The 24,691-nt window shown below is 43.0% G+C and overlaps 1 protein-coding gene across 3 annotated transcripts in view; it reads right to left on the reverse strand.

The window, feature by feature from the left end:
• MED12L (mediator complex subunit 12L) overlaps window positions 1-24,691 on the reverse strand; it is a 1,012,447-nt gene that overhangs the window by 118,562 nt on the left and 869,194 nt on the right. For all 3 annotated transcript variants that reach the window (XM_075340741.1, XM_075340740.1, XM_075340739.1), the window contains exon 32: window positions 23,163-23,274. In XM_075340741.1, the coding sequence (XP_075196856.1) occupies window positions 23,163-23,274 (112 nt within the window). The remainder of the gene's footprint in view (window positions 1-23,162; window positions 23,275-24,691) is intronic.

Consider the following 24,691-nt stretch of genomic DNA (forward strand, 5'->3'; position numbering starts at 1 on the left):
TCCTCCATCCTGGCATGCATGTTTCCTCCATCCTGGCATGCATGTTTCCTCCATCCTGGCATGCATGTTTCCTCCATCCTGGCATGCATGTTTCCTCCATCCTGGCATGCATGTTTCCCCCATCCTGGCATGCATGTTTCCTCCATCCTGGCATGCATGTTTCCCCCATCCTGGCATGCATGTTTCCTTCATCCTGGCATGCATGTTTCCTCCATCCTGGCATGCATGTCCCCCCCCCCCATGCTGGCAAGCATGTTTCCCCCCCATCCTGGCATGCATGTCATCCCCCCCATGCTAGCATGTGCGTTCCCCCACCGCCACCCCACGCTGGCATGTGCGTTTCCCCTCCCCCACCCCATGCTGGCATGTGCGTTCCCCCTCCCCCACCCCATGCTGGCATGTGCGTTCCCCCACCCCACGCTGGCATGTGCGTTCCCCCACCCCACGCTGGCATGTACATTCCCCCACCCCCACCCCACGCTGGCATGTGCGTTCCCCCACCCCCACCCCACGCTGGCATGTGCGTTCCCCCACCCCCACCCCACTCTGGCATGTGCGTTCCCCCACCCCCCATGCTGGCACTGCCCCCCGACACAGCCGCACACGAGTTATAATATATATATAAAAAAAAAGCAACACACAACTTACCTTCCTGCACACGCTCCCCCGCTGCGCGCCGCTGGGTCCTCAGTTCCCACGCGTCCAGAAGACCTCATTACGCCGGCGCCGCTCACTGACGCTCCTCCGTCTCCTAGGCAACACACCTGCAGCCTGGGGGAGGAGGAGTGTCAGAGCGGGGAGAAATGTCTCCTCTGCTCCAACACAGCTTTGATCTGCCGGCGCGACTGCACAAGCAGATCAAAGCTGCAGGATCAGGTGACAGCACGCGTGCCAGCAGAATGGGCTCTGCGTGCCCCTGGTGGCACGCGTGCCATAGGTTCGCCATCACTGGTCTAACTAAACAGGCTGTCAAATCACTCTATGCACAAGCAAAATGCTCGTTTGTAAATTTATTTTTCTGTTTACATACATAAACATTTATGGTTCCCCTACAAAAAATCAAACACAGTTTAGTTTAAAGGAGTTTTCCGGTCAAGAATGACAATTCTGCCCACTAACCTAAACGTTACACCGTCCCCCCTTATAAATTATACCTACCACACCTTCCTCTATTATGATTCATGATCTGCATGCTGTCCTCACAATGTCCCACGCATGCTGCTCCTCTCCAATCTGAGCCCTCACACTGCTCCTCTCCATACTGAGTCCTCACATTACCCCTCTCCATACTGAACCTCCCATGCTGCTCCTTCTACATAATGAGCTCCAAATGCTGCCTGCCCCTTTTCCATAATGAGACCTCCACACTACCCCACTCATCATACTGAGAACACGCTATCTCTCGCCTAATACTGATACCCCCACACTATCCTATTTTTCATACAATAGGCTCCCTAAGCCCCCCCTCTATAGCAATAGGCCCCCTAAACCCCCTTCTACATCAATAAGCCCCTTAAATCCCATTCTACAGTAATAGGCCCCTTAAACCCCCTTCTACAGCAATAGGCGCCCTAACTCTAAGACTATACTAATAGCCACCCTAAACACTAGTCTATTAATATAGTCCCCCAATAAATCCAAGCCTATTATAACAGCCCTCTGAACCCCTGTATAGAGTCATAAGCCCCCTAGACTCCAGACTACAATAATAGGCCCCCTAATCCCCAGTCTTTAGGGTTAGTCCCCTCCCTCCAGTCTCTAGTATTAGCCTCTCTTTCTCTACCCCATCTATAGCATTAGCCTTTCCCTCCCCACTCATGCCCAGTCTGTAGCTGGGGGGAAAGCTCCCCTGCATGATTATAGTGGATGAAAGGAAAGAATGCCACGCTCACCAACCACTAACCTGGAAAATGCCCATACATTCTAGGCTTAATCATAGCGACACCTCCACCTTCCCTTCTAATCTTCAGCTTTGCGAGCATTTACCTGCTCTGGTGTCCACTGCCCTCCTCCTGCTCCAGTGAGTGTCCTCTTCTGGCTCCAGCATCCATCGCGTCCTCCTCTGCGGCATCCTGTGATGTCTGCGTGTGACGTCTGCAGCACTGGATGCCGCAGCATGGAGCAGGGAGCTGATTGGCGCACTTCTGACCCTGTAAGTTCAGGCGCCGGCAGTTCCAGGGTCAATCAGCTCCCTAGGCCCGCAGTTTATTTGTATTTGTGTCTTAAAGACATGGGTACAAATAAATGGTGGTTCGCCTCCCCCCTCCAAAAACACATCGGATTTATTAGACTGTCCAACGGAGAGGGAGATGATGTAAAAAAAATATATATTTTTTTTGCTACCAGAAAGTGCTGCCCCCGCAGCGGGCCAACCCAGGCACCGGACCATGGGTGCCTAGTGGCAAATATGGCCCTGGATACAGTACTGTGCACAATTTTTAGGAAAGTGTGGAAAAAAAGCTTTAAAGTAAGAATGCTTTTAAAAATAGAATTATTATTACATTTTATAAATTAACAAAAAATTGATAAAACAAAACAGATAAAACAGCATCAATTCTTCTAAGCACACTAGGACAAAGGTTTTAAAGAAAAAAAGAAGGTTGTTCCAAACATCTGAGAGAACTAATCCCAGATCTTCTGTGGATGTAGGCTTGAACAAATCCTTCTTTCTCTTCATGTAATCTCAGGCTTGATGAGATACAGGCTCTGAGGGGCCATATCATCAATTCCAGGCATCCTCCTCCTTCTTTATGCTGAAGATAATTCTTTATGTCTTTATGATATTGGTGGTATATTTGGAGTCATTGTTCTGCAGCAGAATAAATTTAGAGCCTAATGGTATTGCTTAATTTGTATGTCTGCTTTCATTTCTCGACATTGAGAATACCAAGAAATGGACAACATTGAGGACTGTAGTCACAGTGGTCAGTCAAAGAAACCTAGTGCACCAGATGAAGACACATCATGCTTACCTCCCTTTGAAATCTGATGTCCATCAGTGCCATCATCTCATAACTAGCATACATTAGTGGGACCCAACTACACCCTTCTACTATTCAGAGAATTCTGGCAGAAGTGTTTTTTGTGTAAGAAATATTTCCAAAAACCATACCCTTGACATGAAACTAAGGCCAAGAGACTCAACTATGCATGAAAAAATAGGACCAGGGGTGCAGAAAAATAGCAGCAGGAGCTCAAGACTGATGAGTTAAAATGTAAACTATTTGGCTATAAGAGGGCAATATGTTTGAAGGGCTAGAAAGCAGCAGTAGTGAAGTATGGTGCATGGTTTTTGTAAGTTTAGGGCTGCATTTCAGCAAACGAGTTGGGGATTTAAGGCCCCTTTACACACTGCAACATTGCTGTAACGTCACCGGTTTTGTGACGTAATAGCGACCTCCTCAGCGACATTGCAGTGTGTGACACGCATCAGCGACCTGGCCCCCGCTGTGAGATCGCTGATCGCTACAAATTGTTCAGGAACATTTTTTGGTCCTTTGTTTCCCGCTGCGCAGCATGTATCGGTGTGTTTGACACCGTTACAACAACATCGTTAGTGACTTAGAACCCAGCCCGTAGGCGTGCTATAGCGTTCCCTTTCCTGCCTCCTTCCCTCCGATTAGTGGTCGCTGTTGCGTTCTGATTTGGCGTCTTTCACTGAAAAGAAAGCAACTTTAGCGCTTCCGTCCTTTGTTTCGAAGCTACCTTGTTCCTGAGCGTGCTGGTTGGCGGATCATTAGAGAGTTCTCCAGTCAGCAATACTATAAAGCCTATACGGTAAGTATCATTTAATTGAAGCTGTATTGATGTTGTATAGATAAACCAGTGTGGAGTCGCCGCACAGAGAACTCTACAAAGATCCGCTAAGCAACAGAAGCTCAGGAACAAAGGATATACAAGCGTGACGTTTGCCAATCTTTCCAAGCTCGGGGTCACCAATAAGAATGCACTAGCGATCACCAATCGGAGCTGAGGGGAACATGTAAAAAGGACACCTAGGTGGCTTCAGCGCCAAACACCACGCCCCTAACATAGGTGTGAGTCGTCAAATAGCTGCTGTGTGACACGTCCCCAACAACCAGTGAGGTCGTTCTGCAGGTCCGTATCGCTGCTGCGTCGTTGGCCAGATCTGCCTGTTTGACAGCGCACCAGCGACTGTTTAGAGACTTTCCAGTGATCCCGGCAAGGTCGGGATCGCTGGTGGGATCGCTAGAAAGTCTCAGTGTGTATAGGGGCATTTAGCCATGGTTAATTGTGTCCTCAATGCTGAAAAACACAGGTAGATGCTTATTTATCCTGCAATACCATCAGGAACGTGTCTGATTGGCTCCAAATTTATTCTTCAGTAGTAGAATGGCCTCAAACATACAGATAAAGTCATTAAGAATGATCTTCAGTGTAAGGAAGAACAAGGAGTCCTGGAAGTGAAGATATAGCCGCCATAGAGCCCTGATCTCAACATCACTGAGTTTGTGTGGAATTACATGACGAGACAGAAGGATGTGCACAAGCCTCATACACAGATGATTTTTTTTTAAGCTGAAGAAACTTATATAGATAATTTTGACTGTAATTATCATAATTTTACAATTTACAGTAAATACAGCTGATGTCTTCTGACCAGAATCATGGGCTGCAGACATGTATCATACATACAGTATAATCTTATAATCATAATGATTTTTTATAGTTTTCTCATATGTTGGTAAATGATGGTTTAATGTTATTGAAAGTAAAAAAATCCAGCGAAAGCAATAATAAAATAAAAAAAACCATTTAAATTAAAAGCCCACTATATAGACATTTGTGCATAGTAAGAATAAAGAAATATCAAGGCATTTCAAGCAAAGAAAAGCTCTTAATCATGATTAAGAGCTTTTCTTTGATTGAAACACGTTGATGTTTGTTCTTAACATGCCCCAATATGTCTATACAGTGGACTATTATTTTAAATAAATATATTTTTTATTTTATTATTGCTGACGCTGGATTTTTGGACTTTCAATAATAACATTAAACCACTTGCCTAGTATTATGTAGGTTCCCCTTGTGGAACCAAAACAGCATGCCTCCCAACTTTTGAAGAACAGAAAGAGGGACAAATCATGCATCGCAAATAACAAGCCATATTTCAGAGCCACAGCCATTTATCATTTCTTCCTACCTTGGCATTAGGCCAAAACTGCAGGACGTAGACCAAAATTTGGGACTGTTCTGCTGTATCTGTGCTTATTGGGACTACAGATGAGAGGATTGATTAACAGGACTCAGGGCAGCGTGAAGGTCAATGGTACCAGGTAGTTTGACTGAAGACAAGGAATTTCTTACCTTACAGCTTCTAATTAGCCTATGCTGATGGAATATCATGTGTGTGTCATGCTCATCTCTAGTTGCGACCTATGGATTTATTTTTTAATTTATTCTTTGTTGTAGAAACCATAACTTTATCATCTTAATGTAAGTTTAACTATACAAAATCTGGCTTTTTGAGTCTGTATGTCCGTGTTCTTGCATTGTATAGATACTGTGCTTTTTGCTTTCTATAGGTGTCCGCACCAAGCTAAGCGATAACAATATTCTCTCTTGAATGCATTTTTGCTGCATTATATATGTATTTTCATTTGTATTTGATACAGTTTTGGTGCAGATGAGAATAATTTTTTCAAGTGTTTTTTATAGTACTAAAAAGCTTTGATTCTGCAAAGTATTGACAAGTTTCGTGAAATAACATCTCATTTGTTTGTGTAGCGCCCCTGAAGCCATGAGCTACAAGGTACTGCATCCTCACCAGGATGCAGGGCCTACCCCCTAGGGACCCAGAAGACCAGTGCCGATAACTCACAAACACACCAGATAATTCCTCTTTTCCCCAACAATCCCCCATAGAATGGTACCAGGCTAGGGTCGGACCAATGGATGAGAGGTGGAGCCAATCTAGTCCACTAGACAACCAGGGGGAGGGGCAAACAGTGGACAGTCAGGAAGATAGTAGACAGTCTAGCTGTGACCGTGAAAGTGAGCAGACGGACTGACAGGAGTAAACAGTGACATGAGGGCCCAGGCGGTTAGTTGCCGGTAGAGTACGGTGGTGTGCTCCCGGAACTACGCACCAACGGGGTCCAGAATCCTAGGTCAGGCAAAAGCTCCAGGCAGACCTGATAGAATCTGCACAGTGAGGGGACCATCAAGGACATCAAGGTCAGTGACCTCACTGACCTTGAAGTTCGGGACTCAGTAGCAAAGGGAGAACCGGGGACAGGACCAGAGACTCCAACCCCACAGGGTTCACGCTACCGTCATATGGACTGCTGAAGAAGACAACTAGGAGGGGACCCCCAGCTGCTCTGGTTGGACCCACCAACCACTGGTGCAGGGGAAAGAAGCCACCAGGTCACTAAACCGGCACTGGAACTACGGGGACCTGCGGTTAAGACCAGCCAGCCTCGGGTGTCCAATTACCAGCTTGCAGTGGGTAGAAAGAACCAGTTACACTGAAACTCCCATTGTGGCCTACCTTCTTTCAACGCTCATTACATTACCTTTTCTCTGGGGCCTGGCCCTACTTGCGGAGGGTCTAACATCCAGGCTGCCATTAACACCAGCCCCAGTAGTGAACATTGTGAAGCGGCGGCTCCATCCACATAGCCGCAAACCGCATATAAACTTTATTCAACAATCCCTTGTAAATATTCCCCTTTTCAAAAAGCACCCAGGGCACGGAATCAGGCAGCAGCCACCAAAGTGACATTTCTCAGTTATACACCGCCCGGGACCGAATACCCCATATCTCTGGGTGACACACTTGGGCAGTTAAACAGAGCAGAATTTCTGTGCTAAAAAAGCAACAAAAAAATGCAGCATTTACGCTACATGTGAATATGCCCTATATGTCCAAGCAAAGTGGATGTGACTTCACAAAAACTCTGCCCTCTGTGCATCTAAAGCAATAATCTTTGCATGCCTTCTGTCACCTTTAATTTTTTGTGTCCATTGGAACCCATGGTGAGCAGGTAACAAACTCTCCTATATCCATGACTTTTTATTTTCAAATTCCCTTAATTTCCTAGCTCTAACTGAAACTTTCCAGCCGTCAGAATCCACCGCAGCCCGTATGGTGGCCTACAAATTTAACATACCACCATACTAGAGATTAGATTAGGTGGAGGTGTTAGGCAGCTGCTTTCATTAAAATGTGTTTTTTGGGTTATCCCTCCAGTACTCTCACTTATCTTTACTTCTTTTGAGGTCAACAGACTTTTTTGTCCCTTCTCCCTGTAAGTGGTGGATGGGTATCACCTTGTGAGTTCCTCGATCACTTTGTCATTTGTCACACTTTCAAGCCTGTGACATCCCCTCTCTCATAATGGGGAACTTTAATATCACTTTTGATGATCCTCTCTCCCCATCTGGTGCTCATCTTTTATTTCTAACATCCTCTCTTGGCCTTTCATCACTTTATTAACTCTCGAACATATGAAGACTGGAATGCACTAGACCTGGCATTCTCGTGGCTCTGCTCAGTGCATGATTTTATTAATTCCCCTTTTCCGCTCTCTGACCAAAATATTCTTTCATTCTCTCTCAAGAACTGTCGCCTCACTCAAGATACCCCTACTCATCACAGTTATAGGAATATACATGTCATTAATACCCACAAACTTATGAAGCATTTGTAGTCATCATTGGCTCCAAACATCTCCCTTTCATGTCCTAACTCTGCTATGAAATATTTTAATGAAACACTGCAAACTGCCCTGGATGAAGCTGCACCTGCTTCACACAGAACAACTTGGCAAAGACAGCATGAAACCCTGGCATACGCTGCAAACACATTTTTTCTCCAGCGGTGCTCCAGGTGTGCCGAATGTCTGTGGACAAAATCCAATCTGGTCCAAGATTTAATCCATTATAAATGTATGCTTAACACATACAACTCTGCCCTTCAACTCTCCAAAAAAAGCGTACTTCAACACCCCCATGACCTCATTATCCAACAATCCTAAATGACTCTTTGATACTTTTGATTCCTTCTTCGGTCAAGCACCAACCCAATATTTAGACAAATATTTCAATGAAAGAATGGACCATATCCAACAGGACATTTTCTCCCAATCTCCTAATATCTTGCATTATCTTCCATCCAGCACCTCATCTAGCTCATTTTCTGTCTTCAAACCAGTCACAGACGAAGTTACCAGGCTTCTGGCTTTTTCTCACCCTGCTACTTGGACAGTGACCCTATTTCCTCACATCTCCTTCAGTCCTTATCCTTGGCTATCACCACTCCCCTAGCTAAAATACTTAACCTCTCTCCCTCACTCATCTGGCTTCTTTTTCTCCTCCTTCAAAACTGCACTGCAATCTACAGGCGTATCTCTAATCTCTCCTTCATCTCTAAACTTTTGGAATGTTTGGTCCACTCCCATCTAATCCTCTATTTCTCAGATAACTTTTTTTATTGATTCATTACAATCCGGTTTCCACTCTTTACACTCTACCGAAAATGCCCTTACTAAAGCCTGTAATGATCTACTTACAGATAAATGTAATGGCCAGTACTCCCAACTGATTCTCTTAGATCTCTCTGCTGCATTTGATACTGTGGATCACCAGCTCCTCCTCACTATGCTCAACTCTATCAGGCTCAAGTACACCGCACTCTCCTGGTTCTCCTCCTGCCTTTCTGACCGCTTCTTCACTGTATCTTCAACCTCAAGGTTCAATCCTAGGCCCCTTCCACTTTTCCTTATATACTGCCCCTATTGGACAATCCATCAGTAGATTTGGTTTTCAGCACCGTCTATATGCTGATGACACCCAATTGTACACCCTGATATCATCAATGCATTACTATAAAATACCAGTGACAGTTTGTTTTCTGTCTCTAACATCATGTCCTCCCTCTATATAAAACTGTATCTGTCAAAAACTGAACTTCTCAAGTTTCCTCCCTCTCCCAACCTTCCCAAACTCAATATTACCATTTCTGTGTGTGGTTATACCATTACTATACAGCATCATGCTCGCTGCCTTGGCATTATAGTTGACTCAGATCTCTCATTCACGCCCTATATCTGATTACTCACTCATTCATGTCACTTACACCTCAAAAAAATCTCTAGAATTTACCCTTTTCTTAACGTTTTTTCAGGACTATTGCAACTCTCTACTAACCGGTCTACCTCTTACTAAACTCTCCTCTCTTCAATTCATCATAAATGCAGCAGCTAGGATCATACACAGTGGTTATGGAAAGTATTCAGGCCCCTTTAAATGTTTTACTCTTTGTTTCATTGCAGCCATTTGGTAAATTCAAAAAAGTTCAGTTTTTTTTCTCAGTAATGTACACTCTGCAGTCTGCACCCCATCTTCACAGAAAAAAAACAGAAAAATAGAAATGTTTGCAAATTTATTAAACAAGGAAAACTGAAATATCACATGGTCATAAATATTTAGACCCTTAGAAACACCCTTTTGAGCTAATACAGCCCTGAGTCTTCTTGGGAATGATGCACAAGTTTTTCACCCCTGGATTTGGAGGTCCTCTGCTATTCTTCCTTGCAGATCCTCTCCAGTTCCGTCAGGTGGGATGGTGAACGTTGGTGGACAGCCATTTTCAGGTCTCTCCACATATGCTCAATTAGGTTTAGAAATGAAATGCAAAGAAGGAGGAAAGGATCCGGCACAAATACCTCTGAATAAAATGTTGAAGCTTTATTGGCAAATATTAAAAAGGTTCCATCCGTGTAAACAAAAGGAGGGAATTATCCCATGGAAACTTTACGCGTTTCGGACTTCCATATTAAAAGCAAAGAGTCCTTAATCATAAGTTTGACTTATGATTAAGGACTCTTTGCTTTTAATATGGAAGTCCGAAACGCGTAAAGTTTCCATGGGATAATTCCCTCCTTTTGTTTACACGGATGGAACCTTTTTAATATTTGCCAATAAAGCTTCAACATTTTATTCAGAGGTATTTGTGCCGGATCCTTTCCTCCTTCTTTGCATTTCATTTCCAAACCGGATGGGACTTACCGGTGGATCCTAGGCACCCGCAGGGACTGGCAGCCCGAGGAACAGGTGAGCTGAGGATACCCCCATCTCCTCAATTAGGTTTAGGTCAGGGCTCTGGCTGGGCCAGTCAAGAATGGTCACAGAGTTGTTCTGAAGCCACTACTTTGTTATTTTAGCTGTGTGCTTAGGGTCATTGTCTTGTTGGAAGGTGAACCTTTGGCCAAGTTTGGGGTCCAGAGCACTCTGGAAGACGCTTTCTTCCAGGATATCTCTATACTGGGCCGCGTTCATCTTTCCTTCAATTGCAACCAATTGTCCTGTCCCTGCAGCTAAAAAAACACCACCATAGCATGATGCTGCCACCACCATGTTACACTGTTGGGATTGTATTGGGCATTTGATGAGCAGTGCCTGGTTTTCTCCACAAATACCACTTAGAATTATCACCGAAAAGTTCTATCTTCGTCTCACCAGACCAGAGAAACTTATTTCTCATAGTCTGGGAGTCCTTCATGTGTTTTTTTTACAAACTCTATGCGGGCTTTCATATGTCTTGCACTGAGGAGAGGATTCTGCCGGGCCACTCTGCATTAAAGGCCCAACTGGTGGAGGGCTGCAGTGATTATTTGACTTTGTGCAACATTCTCTCATCTCCCTACTGCATCTCTGGAGCTCAGCCACAGTGATCGTGGTGTCCTTCTTTACCTCTCTCACCAAGGTTCTTCTCCCATAATTGCTCAGTTTGGCGGGATGACCAGGTCTAGGAAGAATTCTGGTGGTCCCAAACTTCTTCCATGTAAGCATTATGGAGGCCACTGTGCTCTTAGGGACCTTGAGTACTGCAGAAATTCTTTTGTAACCTTGGCCAGATGTGTGCCTTACTACACTTCTGTCTCTGAGCTCCTTGGGCAGTTCCTTTGACCTCATGATTCTCATTTGGTCTGACATATACTGTGAGCTGTGAAATCTTATATAGACAGGTGTGTGACTTTCCAATCCAAGTCCTATCAGTTTAATTAAACACAGCTGGACTCCAATGAAGGAGTAGAATCATCTCAAGGAGGATCACAATGAAATGGACAGCATGTGACTTAAATATGAGTGTCTGAGCAAAGGGTCTGAATACTTATGACCATGTGATATTTCAGTTTTTTTTGTTTAATAAATTTGCAAAAATGTCTACATTTCCGATTTTTCTGTCAAGATGGAGTGCAGAGCGTTCATTAATGAGAAAAAAAATAAACTTTTTTGAATTTACCAAATGGCTGCAATGAAACAAAGAGTGAAAAATTTAAAGGGGTCTGAATACTTTCCGTACCCACTGTACCTTTTAAACTGCTACACTGATGCCTCTACCCTGAACCAGTCATTGCATTGGCTGCCCAGCTGCTACAGAGTCCAATATAAACGTATCACTCTCATCCACAAAGCCCTCCACATTTCTACGCCACCCTATATCTCTGTCTATCATCCTACCTGTGCCTTCCTTTCTGATAATGGCATAAGACTAACATCCTCAATAATCTGAACATCCCATTTCCGTCTCCAAGACGTCTTGCAAGTTATGCCAATTCCTTGAAATCTAGCAGAGCAAGGACTAAAATATAACTTTTAATTGCTCACTTAAAATCATACATAAAGTGCAGTGCAAAACACACAAATTATAAACAATAAAAGGATGGATCTCACCCAATTCTTCACCACGGGCAGACCAAATGCCACCAATTTGGATGATAATAACAGACGGATTAGAGGGTTATTCAGAGGCAGGATTCAAAAAGATTGTAAGGTCCTAATCCCTGTCGTGCCCCATGTAATTACTTCCGCCCTTACAAGGGCAGCACCCAAGTGATGCAAGCTACCCTAAACAGACAAGGACCCTCCCAACTCGTTTCCCTCTCATATCTGAACAGAGAGTTCATAAGGAGAGATTAGATAAATAAATACAGCTTGCAATGGCAGGTATGTAAACAGAGGAGACTAAATGAACACAGCCTGCAGTGGCAGGTATGTGTGAACGCACACCACAATACTCAGGTGTGCTATGTGGCCAGTGGTACGCCGTCTGCTGCCAGATGATCTCTATAAATACCTTTGAAAACTCCCGGGCATCTGACGACATTGAAAACCCCACCAGAGTGCCAATGTATCACTTTAAACAGTAATCTAACATATGTACGCCCCATATGCACCAACAGGGGTGCCAAAAATTATGACAGCAGGATAAAGGAGTATTAGCATCTGGTGTGGTTTTCAATGAATCGCGGTGTGCGCCAGCGCATTATGTGCGTTCCACTGTGATTCCACAGTTGGAACGCGGAAGTATAGTGGTAGGGATTGTATGTGACTACCTATTAAGCGTGCATGCGCAGTACGCGTCCTCGCGCTTTACTGATAGTATGCGGCGGTCGATTGATTATGCCTGGCAGACTTAATCAGCCGAACCCTGCTGATACATGATCGGTGATCCTATTTGCAGTGATGACGTGTGATTACTGTAGGGCGCGGCTTGTCGGATGTGCCTCCGAATAACCCTCTAATACGCCTGTTATCATCATCCAAATTGGTGGCGTTTGGTCTGCCCGTGGTGAAGAAATGGGTGAGATCCATCCTTTTATTGTATATAATTTGTGTGTTTTGCACAATTTTGCACTGCACTTTATGTTTGATTTTAAGTGAGTTATTAAAAGTTAGATTTTAGTCCTTGCTCTGCTAGATTGTTGATTCAGGACTTTGGCAACAATTGTCTGCTAGGCAGAATTGTATTTATATCAATTCCTTGAAATGCACTACCCAGGACAATTCAAATAATTCCCAAAACCCACAGTATTAAGCGTTCCCTAAAATGCATTTGTTTACCCTATCGCCTCATCTCAATTATCTAACAAAATGTACTAAATTTTCTTCCAAATCTCTCTTTTATCATCTGTTTACACCCTCCTTGCACACAATAGCCCTCTGTATCTGTTTTTGTACACAAACTGGCTGGTGACCGGTTCATGCAGTTATTTGAATTCCCTATTTATTATATCGTTGGCCAGACGGGAGAATACAAGTAATGATGGGCGAACTCTATAGTTCGGGGTCTGTACTGAACACATAGTATTCGTGCACATGATCCCGAACACAAGTGTTCCTGGGAGGCTTGTGTTACAGTTCGGGTCCAGGGGCTGTAAAAAGAAGCACAATATTAAAAAACATTATGATTATACTTACAGGTCCTGCGATGCATCCTGCAGATCCACTCAGCCGCTGTCTCCCGGATGCTTCTGATTCCGAGTTCGATCATTAACTTCCGGAGGTATTCACTGCAGTGCTTGTCACTCGGCAGTCTTCGACTGTTTTCAGCCGTGTTCGTGGTGACGTCAGGGTTCACCCGATTCCATGGCTCATGGAAGCGATTGAACTTTCACTGTCACTGTGCGAGTCTCGCATAGGTATCACCTGGTATGGCCCACACTCTCCCGACAGGAGCGGGTCGGCTGCATGTATTTCCATGCAGCTGAGGCGCTCCTGTCAGGAGAGTGTGCGCCGTGTGGGGAGATGCTATGCGAGACTCCCACGAGTCATACGCAAGTGGAATCATACCCTCAGTATCAGCCTACTTCTTGCTCTGTACAGAGCAATGAAGCAGAGCTGACACGGCTCTCCCTGCTTCTCGCTCCTTAGGGACATTTGTCTGTACAGAGTGGTGAAGTAAAGCTGACATTGCTCTCCCTGCTTCTCGCTCTGTGGAGACACTTGTCTGTACAGAGTGATGAAGCAGAGCTGACATTGCTCTCCCTGTTTTTCGCTCTATAGAGACACTTGTCTGTACAGAGTGAGGAAGCAGAGCTGACACTGCTCTCCCTGCTTCTTGCTCTGTAGAGACACTTGTCTGTACAGAGCGATGAAGCAGAGCTAACATTGCTCTACCTGTGGACTTTGTCGGACTAAGGATATTTTTTTATAATAAAGATGGAGTCTCAAAATGTTTTTTGTTTTATTTCTAATAAAAAAAATTCTATGTGTTGTGGTTTTTTACTGCTTATTAGAAATTCATGCTGGCCATTTCTAATTTGGAGTAATACCATGAATTGTGGGCTTAGTACCAGCTGAGAATACAATGCTGGTATTAACCCCTTTATTACCCAGCATGCCAACGCCATCAGTGCCACTGGACGAGCCGGTAAAGCACCTGGAAATGGCACTAAGAAAAAATGCTTCATTTTCAGGGGCATCTGCGACTGTAGCATGGGGGGCCCAGAACGCTTGGACCTGAGAATCCAAGCCCCCAGCTGCCTGGTTTTACCTGACTGGTGATAAAAACATGGCGGGAGCTCACGCATTTTTTTATATTATTTTTTTAAATAATTTAAAAAAATTAATAAGATTCCTGTATTTTGTTTGCCAACCAAGGTAAATCCAGGCAGATGGGGTGGCAACCCGTAGCCATCCGCGCTGAGAATCAAAAATACCTCGGAGCGCTACATCTTTTTTACATTTTTTAAACTTATTTATTTTTACACTACTATATATGTGAGGGACCCAACAGCCAATCACAGACGCTGTCAAGCAGAATGGGCATCTGTGATTGGTGTTGGAGTAACCTTGAATCTGCCCATGCATTCTAGATGCTAGAATGTATGAGCTGGTTTCAAGTAACTCCAGCATCCAATCACAGATGCCCACTCTGTGACAGTGTCTGTGATTGTCTGTTATTTTAACAGTAAAATAAAACAACAACACAGAGAAAAAAATATTTTATTAGAAATAAAACAGAAGACATTTAGGACTCCATCTTTATTACCCCAAAACAACCCTCCGACATAGTCCAAAAGTGGACAAGCATCTTCAGCTCTGCTACATCTGTGCAAGAAGATAAACACACGTCTGCTCACACAGACTCAGCTGAGAGCTGTCAGAGACTTCACTCGAATGCATAGCTGAGGCCGGTCAGCTGTGCCCCCAGGTAACCACCACTGACTACAGGACCTTCCATGTCGTCATAGCCATGTAACCAGTCTGTAACCCACAAGGTAATACAATATTCACACCAGACTGGTCACTGGTTATGACATCATGGAAGGTCCTGTAGTCAGTGGAGGTTACACGGGGGCACAGCAATGATCGGACCCAGAAGCAGAAGCAGCCAGGAGACAGAGTAAGTATAATGACAATGTTTATCATTAACTATAATCTTTATTTTACAGCCCCCCCCGCCCCATCCCATAACTGTAAAGTCCGAGTTCAGTGTTTGGACGCAAGTTTGCGTTATTTCAGAACCCGAACACAAACTTTGACACCCAGGGAGATACATTTATGTGATTGATTTTCATTATTTTATAATGAATTTATAGGAACAAAAAATCTGACTTTTTCTTCTGCTCTAGAGTGCATACTTGCATCCCACTAAATGACAGGCAGATGTAGTGGTTAATTTGCGCATGTGTATGCAGTTATTCTACCTTCTCATACCTATCTCTCTGTAGCAAATATGGAGGTGACTGTGCACGTGCGCGTGCGTTGGTTTGATCTGTGCCGGCGCTTGGGCCGTCTTGCTGTGGTCTTGTGCCTTCTCAGGAGCTAGAGTGACACGTACCCGCTCCCGTGCATGTGCGGTACTAATTGACGGCCTGACCACCTTCCCTGGGTGATTCCTGACACACGCACATGCGACACTATCAGTGACAAGTGGAACCAATCTTAATGTTCCATCGGCTTCTGGGGGCTATGAAAAACCATTGCACAGGGTGCAATGATTATTCCTCTTCCCCTGATGAAGTGATGGCCACAGGGATCCTATAAACCAAAAGCGAAACATACGTTGGGGACTGAAACTCAATGTAGGCATTATCTCTTTAAACTTCAGCATTCATTTTAATGGATATGTACCTTTGATAGTTTGTTCTCATTTTTGGGTCAGCACTTGGTTTTTGGTTCCTGTCTGTCATTGTCTTAATTGAGCTGATACATAATATAGCACTTTGCTTTTGACAGCCTATTTTACTATTCACCATTTGGCATGTATAAGCCACCCATTATATTTATGTGATGTTATACTGCTACACCTGTCATACTTGAGTGTTTTAAATCACTTGAATAAGAGGAAAAATATCGGCACATCCAACGTAAAATAATTTCTTTCTTTATTTTCACATGGTATTAAAAAAGTCCATCCATATACAGAAGACCCTGACGCGTTTCCGACGCAAAAGAGCGTCCTTAATCATAGGCTGACATTTTTAGTGAGCTCTAGACATTTATAGGTATAGATCAACAATATAGTTAAAGACAATCAGTAACACATGACTAAAAATCACACACTAAAAACAAAAAGTAGGATTGGACAAAAAGAAGGGGGGAGGGAGTGTGAAACACCATAGTATAGAGTATCTCATATAAAGTACCATTAATAGTATCTCAGCAATGACATAGAGCAAGTCGTATTTAATCTCATTGCAATGACCTGTGTGACTGAACACATTGGAAGGAGAGAAGAAAAAAAAAAAAAAGGGGGATTTTTTTTCCTCCTTTCTTTTTATTCAATATATATAATATAAATAATTTCTATAATTCATACGTCCTGGAAATTTGGTTTTTAATGTAAGGATCCAGTAAGCTTCTCTCAAAGCTAGATTTTTCATCCTGTTACCACCTCTAGTGGATGCATTGACTTTCTCAATAGCAAAAAAAGAGAAGCTATCCAGCCTTCCCCTATGTGCAGTTATAAAGTGTTTGGCAGCTCCTGAGTATGAAGCATTGCCATTATTAATGTTTGCAATGTGTTCAGCCACACGGTTTTTTATTTTGCGAGACGTATATCCAACATAGCGCAATTCACATGTTGCACATTCAATACAATAAATCGCATGATCTGTATCACAATTTATAAAAGATTGTATCGTATGCGTCTTACCAGAAGGAAGTGAAATCACAGTTTTTCTATTTTGGGCATAAGGACATACATTACATCTGGATCCCCCACACCTATAAAAACCTTTCACTTGCAACCAATGCTGTTGTCTGTTTACTGTAGAAAAAAGGCTGGGGGAAAGTATGTTTCCCAAGGATCGACCTCGTCTTGCCACACACATGTAACCGTTTTTTAGTACCTTTCCCAGGATGTCATCCTGATTGACAACAGGCAAATATTTGAGAATTATTGCTTTTATTTGCTGAAAATGAACACTATGTGCTGTAGAGAAAATTAATCTCTGATTTTTATCAGAATGACCCCTGGGAAGTTGGTGATTATTATAAAGTACGTTCTGTCTAGAACGACTACGTACGATATTACATGTGTGATTTAGGGCAGTAGTACAGTAACCTCTCTCTTTTAATCGTTTTTTTATTATTGAACTCTCCCTATCAAAGCTAGCATCACTAGAACATAGGCGTCTTGCCCGCATGAATTCTCCATGTGGTATTGCATTAATTGTGTGACGGGGATGATTGCTTGAAGCACGGAGTAAAGTATTACCTGAGGTTTCTTTCCTATAAAGACAAGAATTAACTGATTTCGTACAAGGATCACCAGTGAGTGTAATATCCAAAAAAGGAACTTGTAGGCCACCATGACTATAGGTAAAACTCAAATTTAAATCATTTTGGTTCAGAAACTCCAAAAAGTGAGGCACGGCCGCCATGTCGCCCGACCAGACAAAGATCAAGTCGTCGACATAGCGGCCGAACCAAACTATATCAGCGAAAAATGGATTGGTATCAGCAAAGAGAAATAACTCCTCCCACCAAGCCATAAATAATATAGCTAAAGTGGGGGAGAATTTCGAGCCCATTGGGGCGCCCTCTACTTGTAAGAACATAGAAAAATCAAACATGAAAAAATTGCTCCTGAGTAGATAATTTGTCACTTCCAAAACATAACTGATAAATTCCTCACTGTAATTACCGTATTTCCTCAAATGGTGACCAATAGCCAGTACCGCTAGTTGGTGGGGTATAACGGAGTATAAATTCACCACATCAAATGTCAAAAATCTATAATGCTGTTGCCAAACAAAATTATCAAAGCATTTCAACACTGCACTGGTGTCCTTTAGAAAGCCAGGGACTCTAAGGGTTAATGGCTGCAAAACACCATCCAGCCATGAACGAATACCCTCATTCAAGATTGTGAGCCCCAATGGGGACAGTGTTGCCAATGTATGTAAAGTGCTGTGGAATTAATAGCGCTATATAAATGAATAAATATTATTATTATTATTATTCAAGGAATCTATCCCTGCAACTATGGGTCGCAATGGAGGAGGAAAGATGTCTTTGTGTAATTTTGGCAACCCATGAAAAATGGGAGTTACAGGATGATCAGGCAAAAAAACTTTTTTATATTTAGACTCAAAAAAATTTAGTGCAATACCTTCCTCCACTAACTGCTTTAAGTCCTCTTTGTATTTCACTGAGGGATCATTAGAAAGGCGTACATATGTTCTAGAATTAGACAAAATAGACATGACTTGTGTGGCATAAAGAATGGAGTCCAAGACAACCACACAGCCTCCCTTGTCACTCTGGCGTATAACAATGTTTTTATTGTGCTGCAATTCATGTAATGCTTTAAATTCATTTTTATCAAAATTTTTGAACCGATTATCTGGAAAGGATTCCTCATGCAACCTCACTAGATCCCTCTCAATTAAGGACTGAAAGAGATCCAGTGATGGAACACGAGCCTCCAAAGGATAATATGTATTATTTTTGTATTGCAAATTACCATCAAAGCACACAAGGGGAGGCTGTGAGCTGCCCTCACTATGCAGGCTTTCCAAGGCGAGCAGTGCAGATTGCTAAGAAAACAACATACGAGATTTTACAATGGAATCAGAAGAATCATCATCAATGACATTAGTTACAGGCGCAGACATAGAATCATTTTCCTCTTTAAAGAAATGTCTCTTAAAGGGAACCTGTCATCAGAAATTTCGCCCAAAAGCTAAAAGATTCCCCCTCTGCAGCTCCTGGGCTGCATTCTAGGAAGGTCCCTGTTATTATTGTGCCCCATGTGAGACCAAAATAAAGCCTTTATAAAGTTCTACCTTTTTGTATGCAGCTTCTGTAAATCTGACACGGGGGCGGGCTCTCTGCCGTCCGTTATTCTGCCTCCTGGTCCTGTATGCCGCCCCCATCGCTCCTTTCCATATCTGATGCACCGCCCACTGCTCCAGCCATCCCCACGCATGCCCAGTGCCAGTCTCACAGGACTGAGCAGTGTGAACGCTGGTGACGTGTGCGCAGGCAAGTGATTATGGGCGGGGCTGTGATTGTTATCAGCAAGTACCCGGTCATAATCTCGTGAGCGCGCAAACCTCTCCAGCATTCACACTGAGCTCAGTGTAGATGCTAGACTGTATGGGCTGCTTCCAGGGATGACGTCCCTTTGTCATGTGATAGTATTTCGAACACGCCCCTATCACATGACAAAGGGACGTCATCCCTGGAAGCAGCCCATACAGTCTAGCATCTACACTGAGCTCAGTGTGAATGCTGGAGAGGTTTGCGCGCTCACGAGATTATGGCCGGGTACTTGCTGATAACAGTCACAGTCCCGTCCATAATCACTTGCCTGCGCACACGTCACCAGCGGTCACACTGCTCAGTCCTGTGAGACTGGCACTGGGCATGCGCGGGGATCGCTGGAGCAGTGGGCGGTGCATCAGATATGGAAAGGAGCGATGGGGGCGGCATACAGGACAAGGAGGCAGAATAACGGACGGCAGAGAGCCCGCCCCCGTGTCAGATTTACAGAAGCTGCATACAAAAAGGTAGAACTTTATAAAGGCTTTATTTTGGTCTCACATGGGGCACAATAATAACAGGGACCTTCCTAGAATGCAGCCCAGGAGCTGCAGAGGGGGAATCTTTTAGCTTTTGGGCGAAATTTCTGATGACAGGTTCCCTTTAAGCGTAAGGAGACGTGCAAATTTGTTCACGTCTCTAATTGTTTCAAAAAGATTAAACCCTTTAGCAGGGACAAAATTTAACCCTTTAGAGAGAATGTTCATCTGAGTATTTGAGAAAATAGTAGGGGTTAATATGCATACACTAGGCCATTGATGATTTAATATCTCTTCTTCGGACCTCTGGGTGGATTTTTCCTCCTGATGTTTCCTAGAGGATCTTCTACCTCCTCGTCTACCACTCCGATTTTTGATAGGCGTTTTTTTGGTATGGCTCCCTGATCAGCAGATGAAAAATCTGAGCCATAATAAGTGGAATCATGATCAGATGAAGAAAACAAAACATGTCTAGCTCTATTGTCAGACTCAGGCCCATTTTAATTATGTTTCAAAATAAATTTATTTTTAAAGACATTCTGTGATCTTTTCCAAGTATACACTTTGTTATTACTGTAGTCCCATACATCACGTTTCAATTTTTTCTGTTTAATTTTTACAATATGATCCTCCAAAGAAGATAAATTGTCAGTCATTTTCTTGTTGAGACGAATATATTCCTCTGTTTCTTTTTTATCAGCAATAGATGCAAAAACATCACCAATATCTTTTTTGAGATTATCCAATTTCTTTTCTTCATAAGAACAGATTAAACCCATAAGTTCCAAGGAGCATTTGCTCAAAATATGGTTCCATTTCTCCTGGAATTCATCCGAAAAAACTGTTGTGGGAATTTTTTTAATGCGAAGTCCTCTGGGGATCATGTCTCTGTCTATATAATTTTTCAGAGTGTTATAATCCCACCATGTACGTAACTCTTGTCCAGAGATTTTATCTAGCTGATTAAAGGTGCTTTGAAGATCTGAAGTACCCATTGCAAAATCACTGGGGTCCTTGAACATTTGTGCAATTCTTTCATGGCGCTTATCCATGATATACTAACGATGTTCTCACAATAGGAATTTAGAATAATAAAAATATTTCTTATAAATGTATATATAGAGATGGTGACCAAATAGTAAACAGTCAATGTGCAAGTTATGGGTATTTACCCTTATTCCAGGATCTGCTTCTAGATCCACAAGCGGAGCTTCCCAGGCAGGCAATGGTACAACAACAACAACTCTTTTTTTGCTATTGAGAAAGTCAATGCATCCACTAGAGGTGGTAACAGGATGAAAAATCTAGCTTTGACAGAAGCTTACTGGATCCTTACATTAAAAACCAAATTTCCAGGAGGTATGAATTATAGAAACGATTTATATTATATATATATTGAATAAAAAGAAAGGAGGAAAAAAAATCCCCCCTTTTTTTTTTTTTTTCTTCTCTCCTTCCAATGTGTTCAATCACACAGGTCATTGCAATGAGATTAAATACGACTTGCTCTATGTCATTGCTGAGATACTATTAATGGTACTTTATATGAGATACTCTATACTATGGTGTTTCACACTCCCTTCCCCCTTCTTTTTGTCCAATCCTACTTTTTGTTTTTAGTGTGTGATTTTCAGTCATGTGTTACTGATTGTCTTTAACTATATTGTTGATCTATACCTATAAATGTCTAGAGCTCACTAAAAATGTCAGCCTATGATTAAGGACGCTCTTTTGCATCGGAAACGCGTCAGGGTCTTCTGTATATGGATGGACTTTTTTAATACCATGTGAAAATAAAGAAAGAAATTATTTTACGTTGGATGTGCCGATATTTTTCCTCTTATTCATGTTATAGTCCACCTGGCGGACTTCATATCGTTGCACTCCATGGATGTGTGGTGACCTATTCCATTGGGCGTGTCAAGCTTTCCTCCATTTCGTCTGTTTTAAATCACTGTTCATGTCTAAATAAAATTATTTCTGTTTTGGCACTTTATACTCCTGTGTCTCCAGTTTTACTTAGATATATTTATATGTACCTGTAAAATCTGTCTGCGCATTGGGAGCCAGCAATGTAGCTTCACGTATCCAAAATCCTATCCAAACTGTACATGCAGGCTGAGGTTCATAGCTTTAGCTACTACCTGCAATGATACAGTTTGTGGAAGCAATTCCCAGGAAGACCAGATCTCAAGAAGAATTAATTAATTAATTAATTAATTAATTAAATATGTGTGTGCAGAGCAAAGATGATGGGACAGTTGGGGGCTAGGAAACAGGTCAAGTACTCTGTCTTCAACACCATATAGGTAGATGAGACTATTCAAAGTCACATCCACAGCAATGCCAGAAGCCAAGGTTTCATAATCTACGGTTACATTAAGGGTACCGTCACACTTTAGCGACGTTCCAGCGATCCCACCAGCGATCTGACCTGGTCAGGATCGCTGGTGCATCGCTACATGGTCGCTGGTGAGCTGTCAATCAGGCAGATCTCACCAGCGACCAGTGACCAGCCCCAGCCAGCAGCAACACGTGGAAGCGATGCTGCGCTTGGTACTAAGGTAAATATCGCGTAACCAAGCAAAGCACTTCACTTGGTTACCCGATATTTACCTTGGTTACCAGCGTACACCGCTTAGCGCTGGCTCCCTGCACTCCTACCCATAGTACACATTGGGTTAATAAGCAAACCGCTTTGCTTATTTACCCGATGTGTACTCTGGCTACGTGTGCAGGGAGCAGGGAGCCAGCACTGGCAGCCTGAGAGCGGTGTACGCTAGTAACCAAGGTAAATATCGGGTAACCAAGCAAAGGGCTTCGCTTGGTTACCCGATATTTACCTTGGTTACAGCTTACCGCAGGCTGCCAGAAGCCGGCTCCCTGCTCCCTGCACATTCAGATCGTTGCTCTCTCGCTGTCAAACACAGCGATGTGTGCTTCACAGCGGGAGAGCAACGTCGAAAAAATGAACCAGCACTGTGTGTAACGAGCAGCGATCTCACAGCAGGTGCTAGATCGCTGCTCAGTGTCACACACAGCGAGATCGCTAATGAGGTCACTGCTGCGTCACAAAAACCGTGACTCAGCAGCGATCTCGCTATGCGAGAAGTACCCCTAAGTGAGGGACAATCTTTAGAGTTCTCTACCTAAGCTAGTAAATGGATGGTAGGACACTCATTTCTGGAGAAAAAAAAGAGACATGTTATCTGAAATATGCTTTGTGGGTTTACAACAATTTTACTACTTTGATGTGTTTCTTCATTCATTTGAAAATTATTTCACTTCAAAACCCTTAGGAATAGGAACTTGTTAATAAACATATAAATAATTATGTGGATGCCTGGCATAAATTATACCATTCCTAGAACTTACCTGATTTACTTGGTTTTGTAATGATGTTAGGAGTCCTTCTCTTTGTTCATCTTGTCCTTTTAAACATGTGAGCACCAAGGACAGGAATGGATGCTGACTTAGCAAAGACATGCTTCATAGGAAATACACCAACATTAGTCTCATAGTTTATCAAAAGTCTTATTATTTACTTTAGTTCTTTAAGTGCCATAAAAAGTTACATGTTCTTAACTATTGTGGACAAGTGTAGAGCTAAGCGGATCTTGTGAAATTCAAATTCGCTGATTTTGCCTTTTAAAAGATAAGAAAATTGAATAAATTTCTGTGAATCTCAATACTGGAAAACTTGTAATTGCTCAGAAAATAGATGTGGTGGAGAGGAGACAAAGAGCTAACCCTGCTGACAATAAGAACTTACACTTTACAAGTGAAAGAGATAAAGGACTCCATTGACCCATGAGTGTTTACACACTACAGAAGAGAGAGGGAGATGGAGAGAACTCAGCGGATGATAAGAGTTTACACTTTATACGTGAGAGAAGATCCCGCAGACCATATGAGCTTACACACTACAGAAGAGAGAGGGAGAGGGAGAGGACTCAGCAGATGATAAGAGTTTGCGCTTTACACGTGAGAGAAGATCCCGCAGACCATATGAGCTTACACACTACAGAAGAGAGAGGGAGATGGAGAGGACTCAGCGGCTGATAAGAGTTTACGCTTTACACGTGAGAGAAGATCCCGCTGACCATATGAGCTTACACACTACAGAAGAGAGAGGGAGATGGAGAGGACTCAGCAGATGATAAGAGTTTGCGCTTTACACGTGCGAGAAGATCCCGCTGACCATATGAGCTTACACACTACAGAAGAGAGAGGGAGATGGAGAGGACTCAGCGGATGATAAGAGTTTACGCTTTACACGTGAGAGAAGATCCCGCTGACCATACTTACACACTACAGAAGAGAGAGAATGATAGCGAGGTCCCCGCTGACCATTTGAACTTAGACACTACAGAAGAGAGAGAGAACATTGCTGACCATGAGAGCTTAAACACTTCAGAAGAGAGAAGGCCATAGAGAGGACCTCGCTGACTGTAAAAGCTTACTCTTTACACATGGGAGAGGATCCCGATGACCATACGAGTTTACACAGTACAGAGGATAAAGGATGATAGAGAGGACCCCACTGACTATAAGAGCTTACATTTTACAAGTGAGAGAAGAAAGAAGAGGACCCTGCTGACTATGAGACCTAACACTCAACAGAAAATAGAGGACCTAAATGACCATAAAAGTGTAAACTCCACAGAAAAGAGACTTACTATTGACTCTGGAGATGAAAAATGACTCTTTCATACAAACTGGGCTCCATTTGGAGCAACTAATCTGTTATGGCACAGGAACTGACCCCCACTGTATATGGTATGATAACCCATAAGATATTATAGCTACAGGGCAGTAAGCGGAGCCCCACACGGCCACACAAAATGATGTTAGCCCACTCTCTGATGCGTCAGAGATGCAGCAAGTTTGTTTCTTTTTGCAAG

The sequence above is a fragment of the Anomaloglossus baeobatrachus genome, chromosome 3 (assembly GCF_048569485.1).
Source record: "Anomaloglossus baeobatrachus isolate aAnoBae1 chromosome 3, aAnoBae1.hap1, whole genome shotgun sequence".
NCBI lineage: Eukaryota > Metazoa > Chordata > Amphibia > Anura > Aromobatidae > Anomaloglossus > Anomaloglossus baeobatrachus.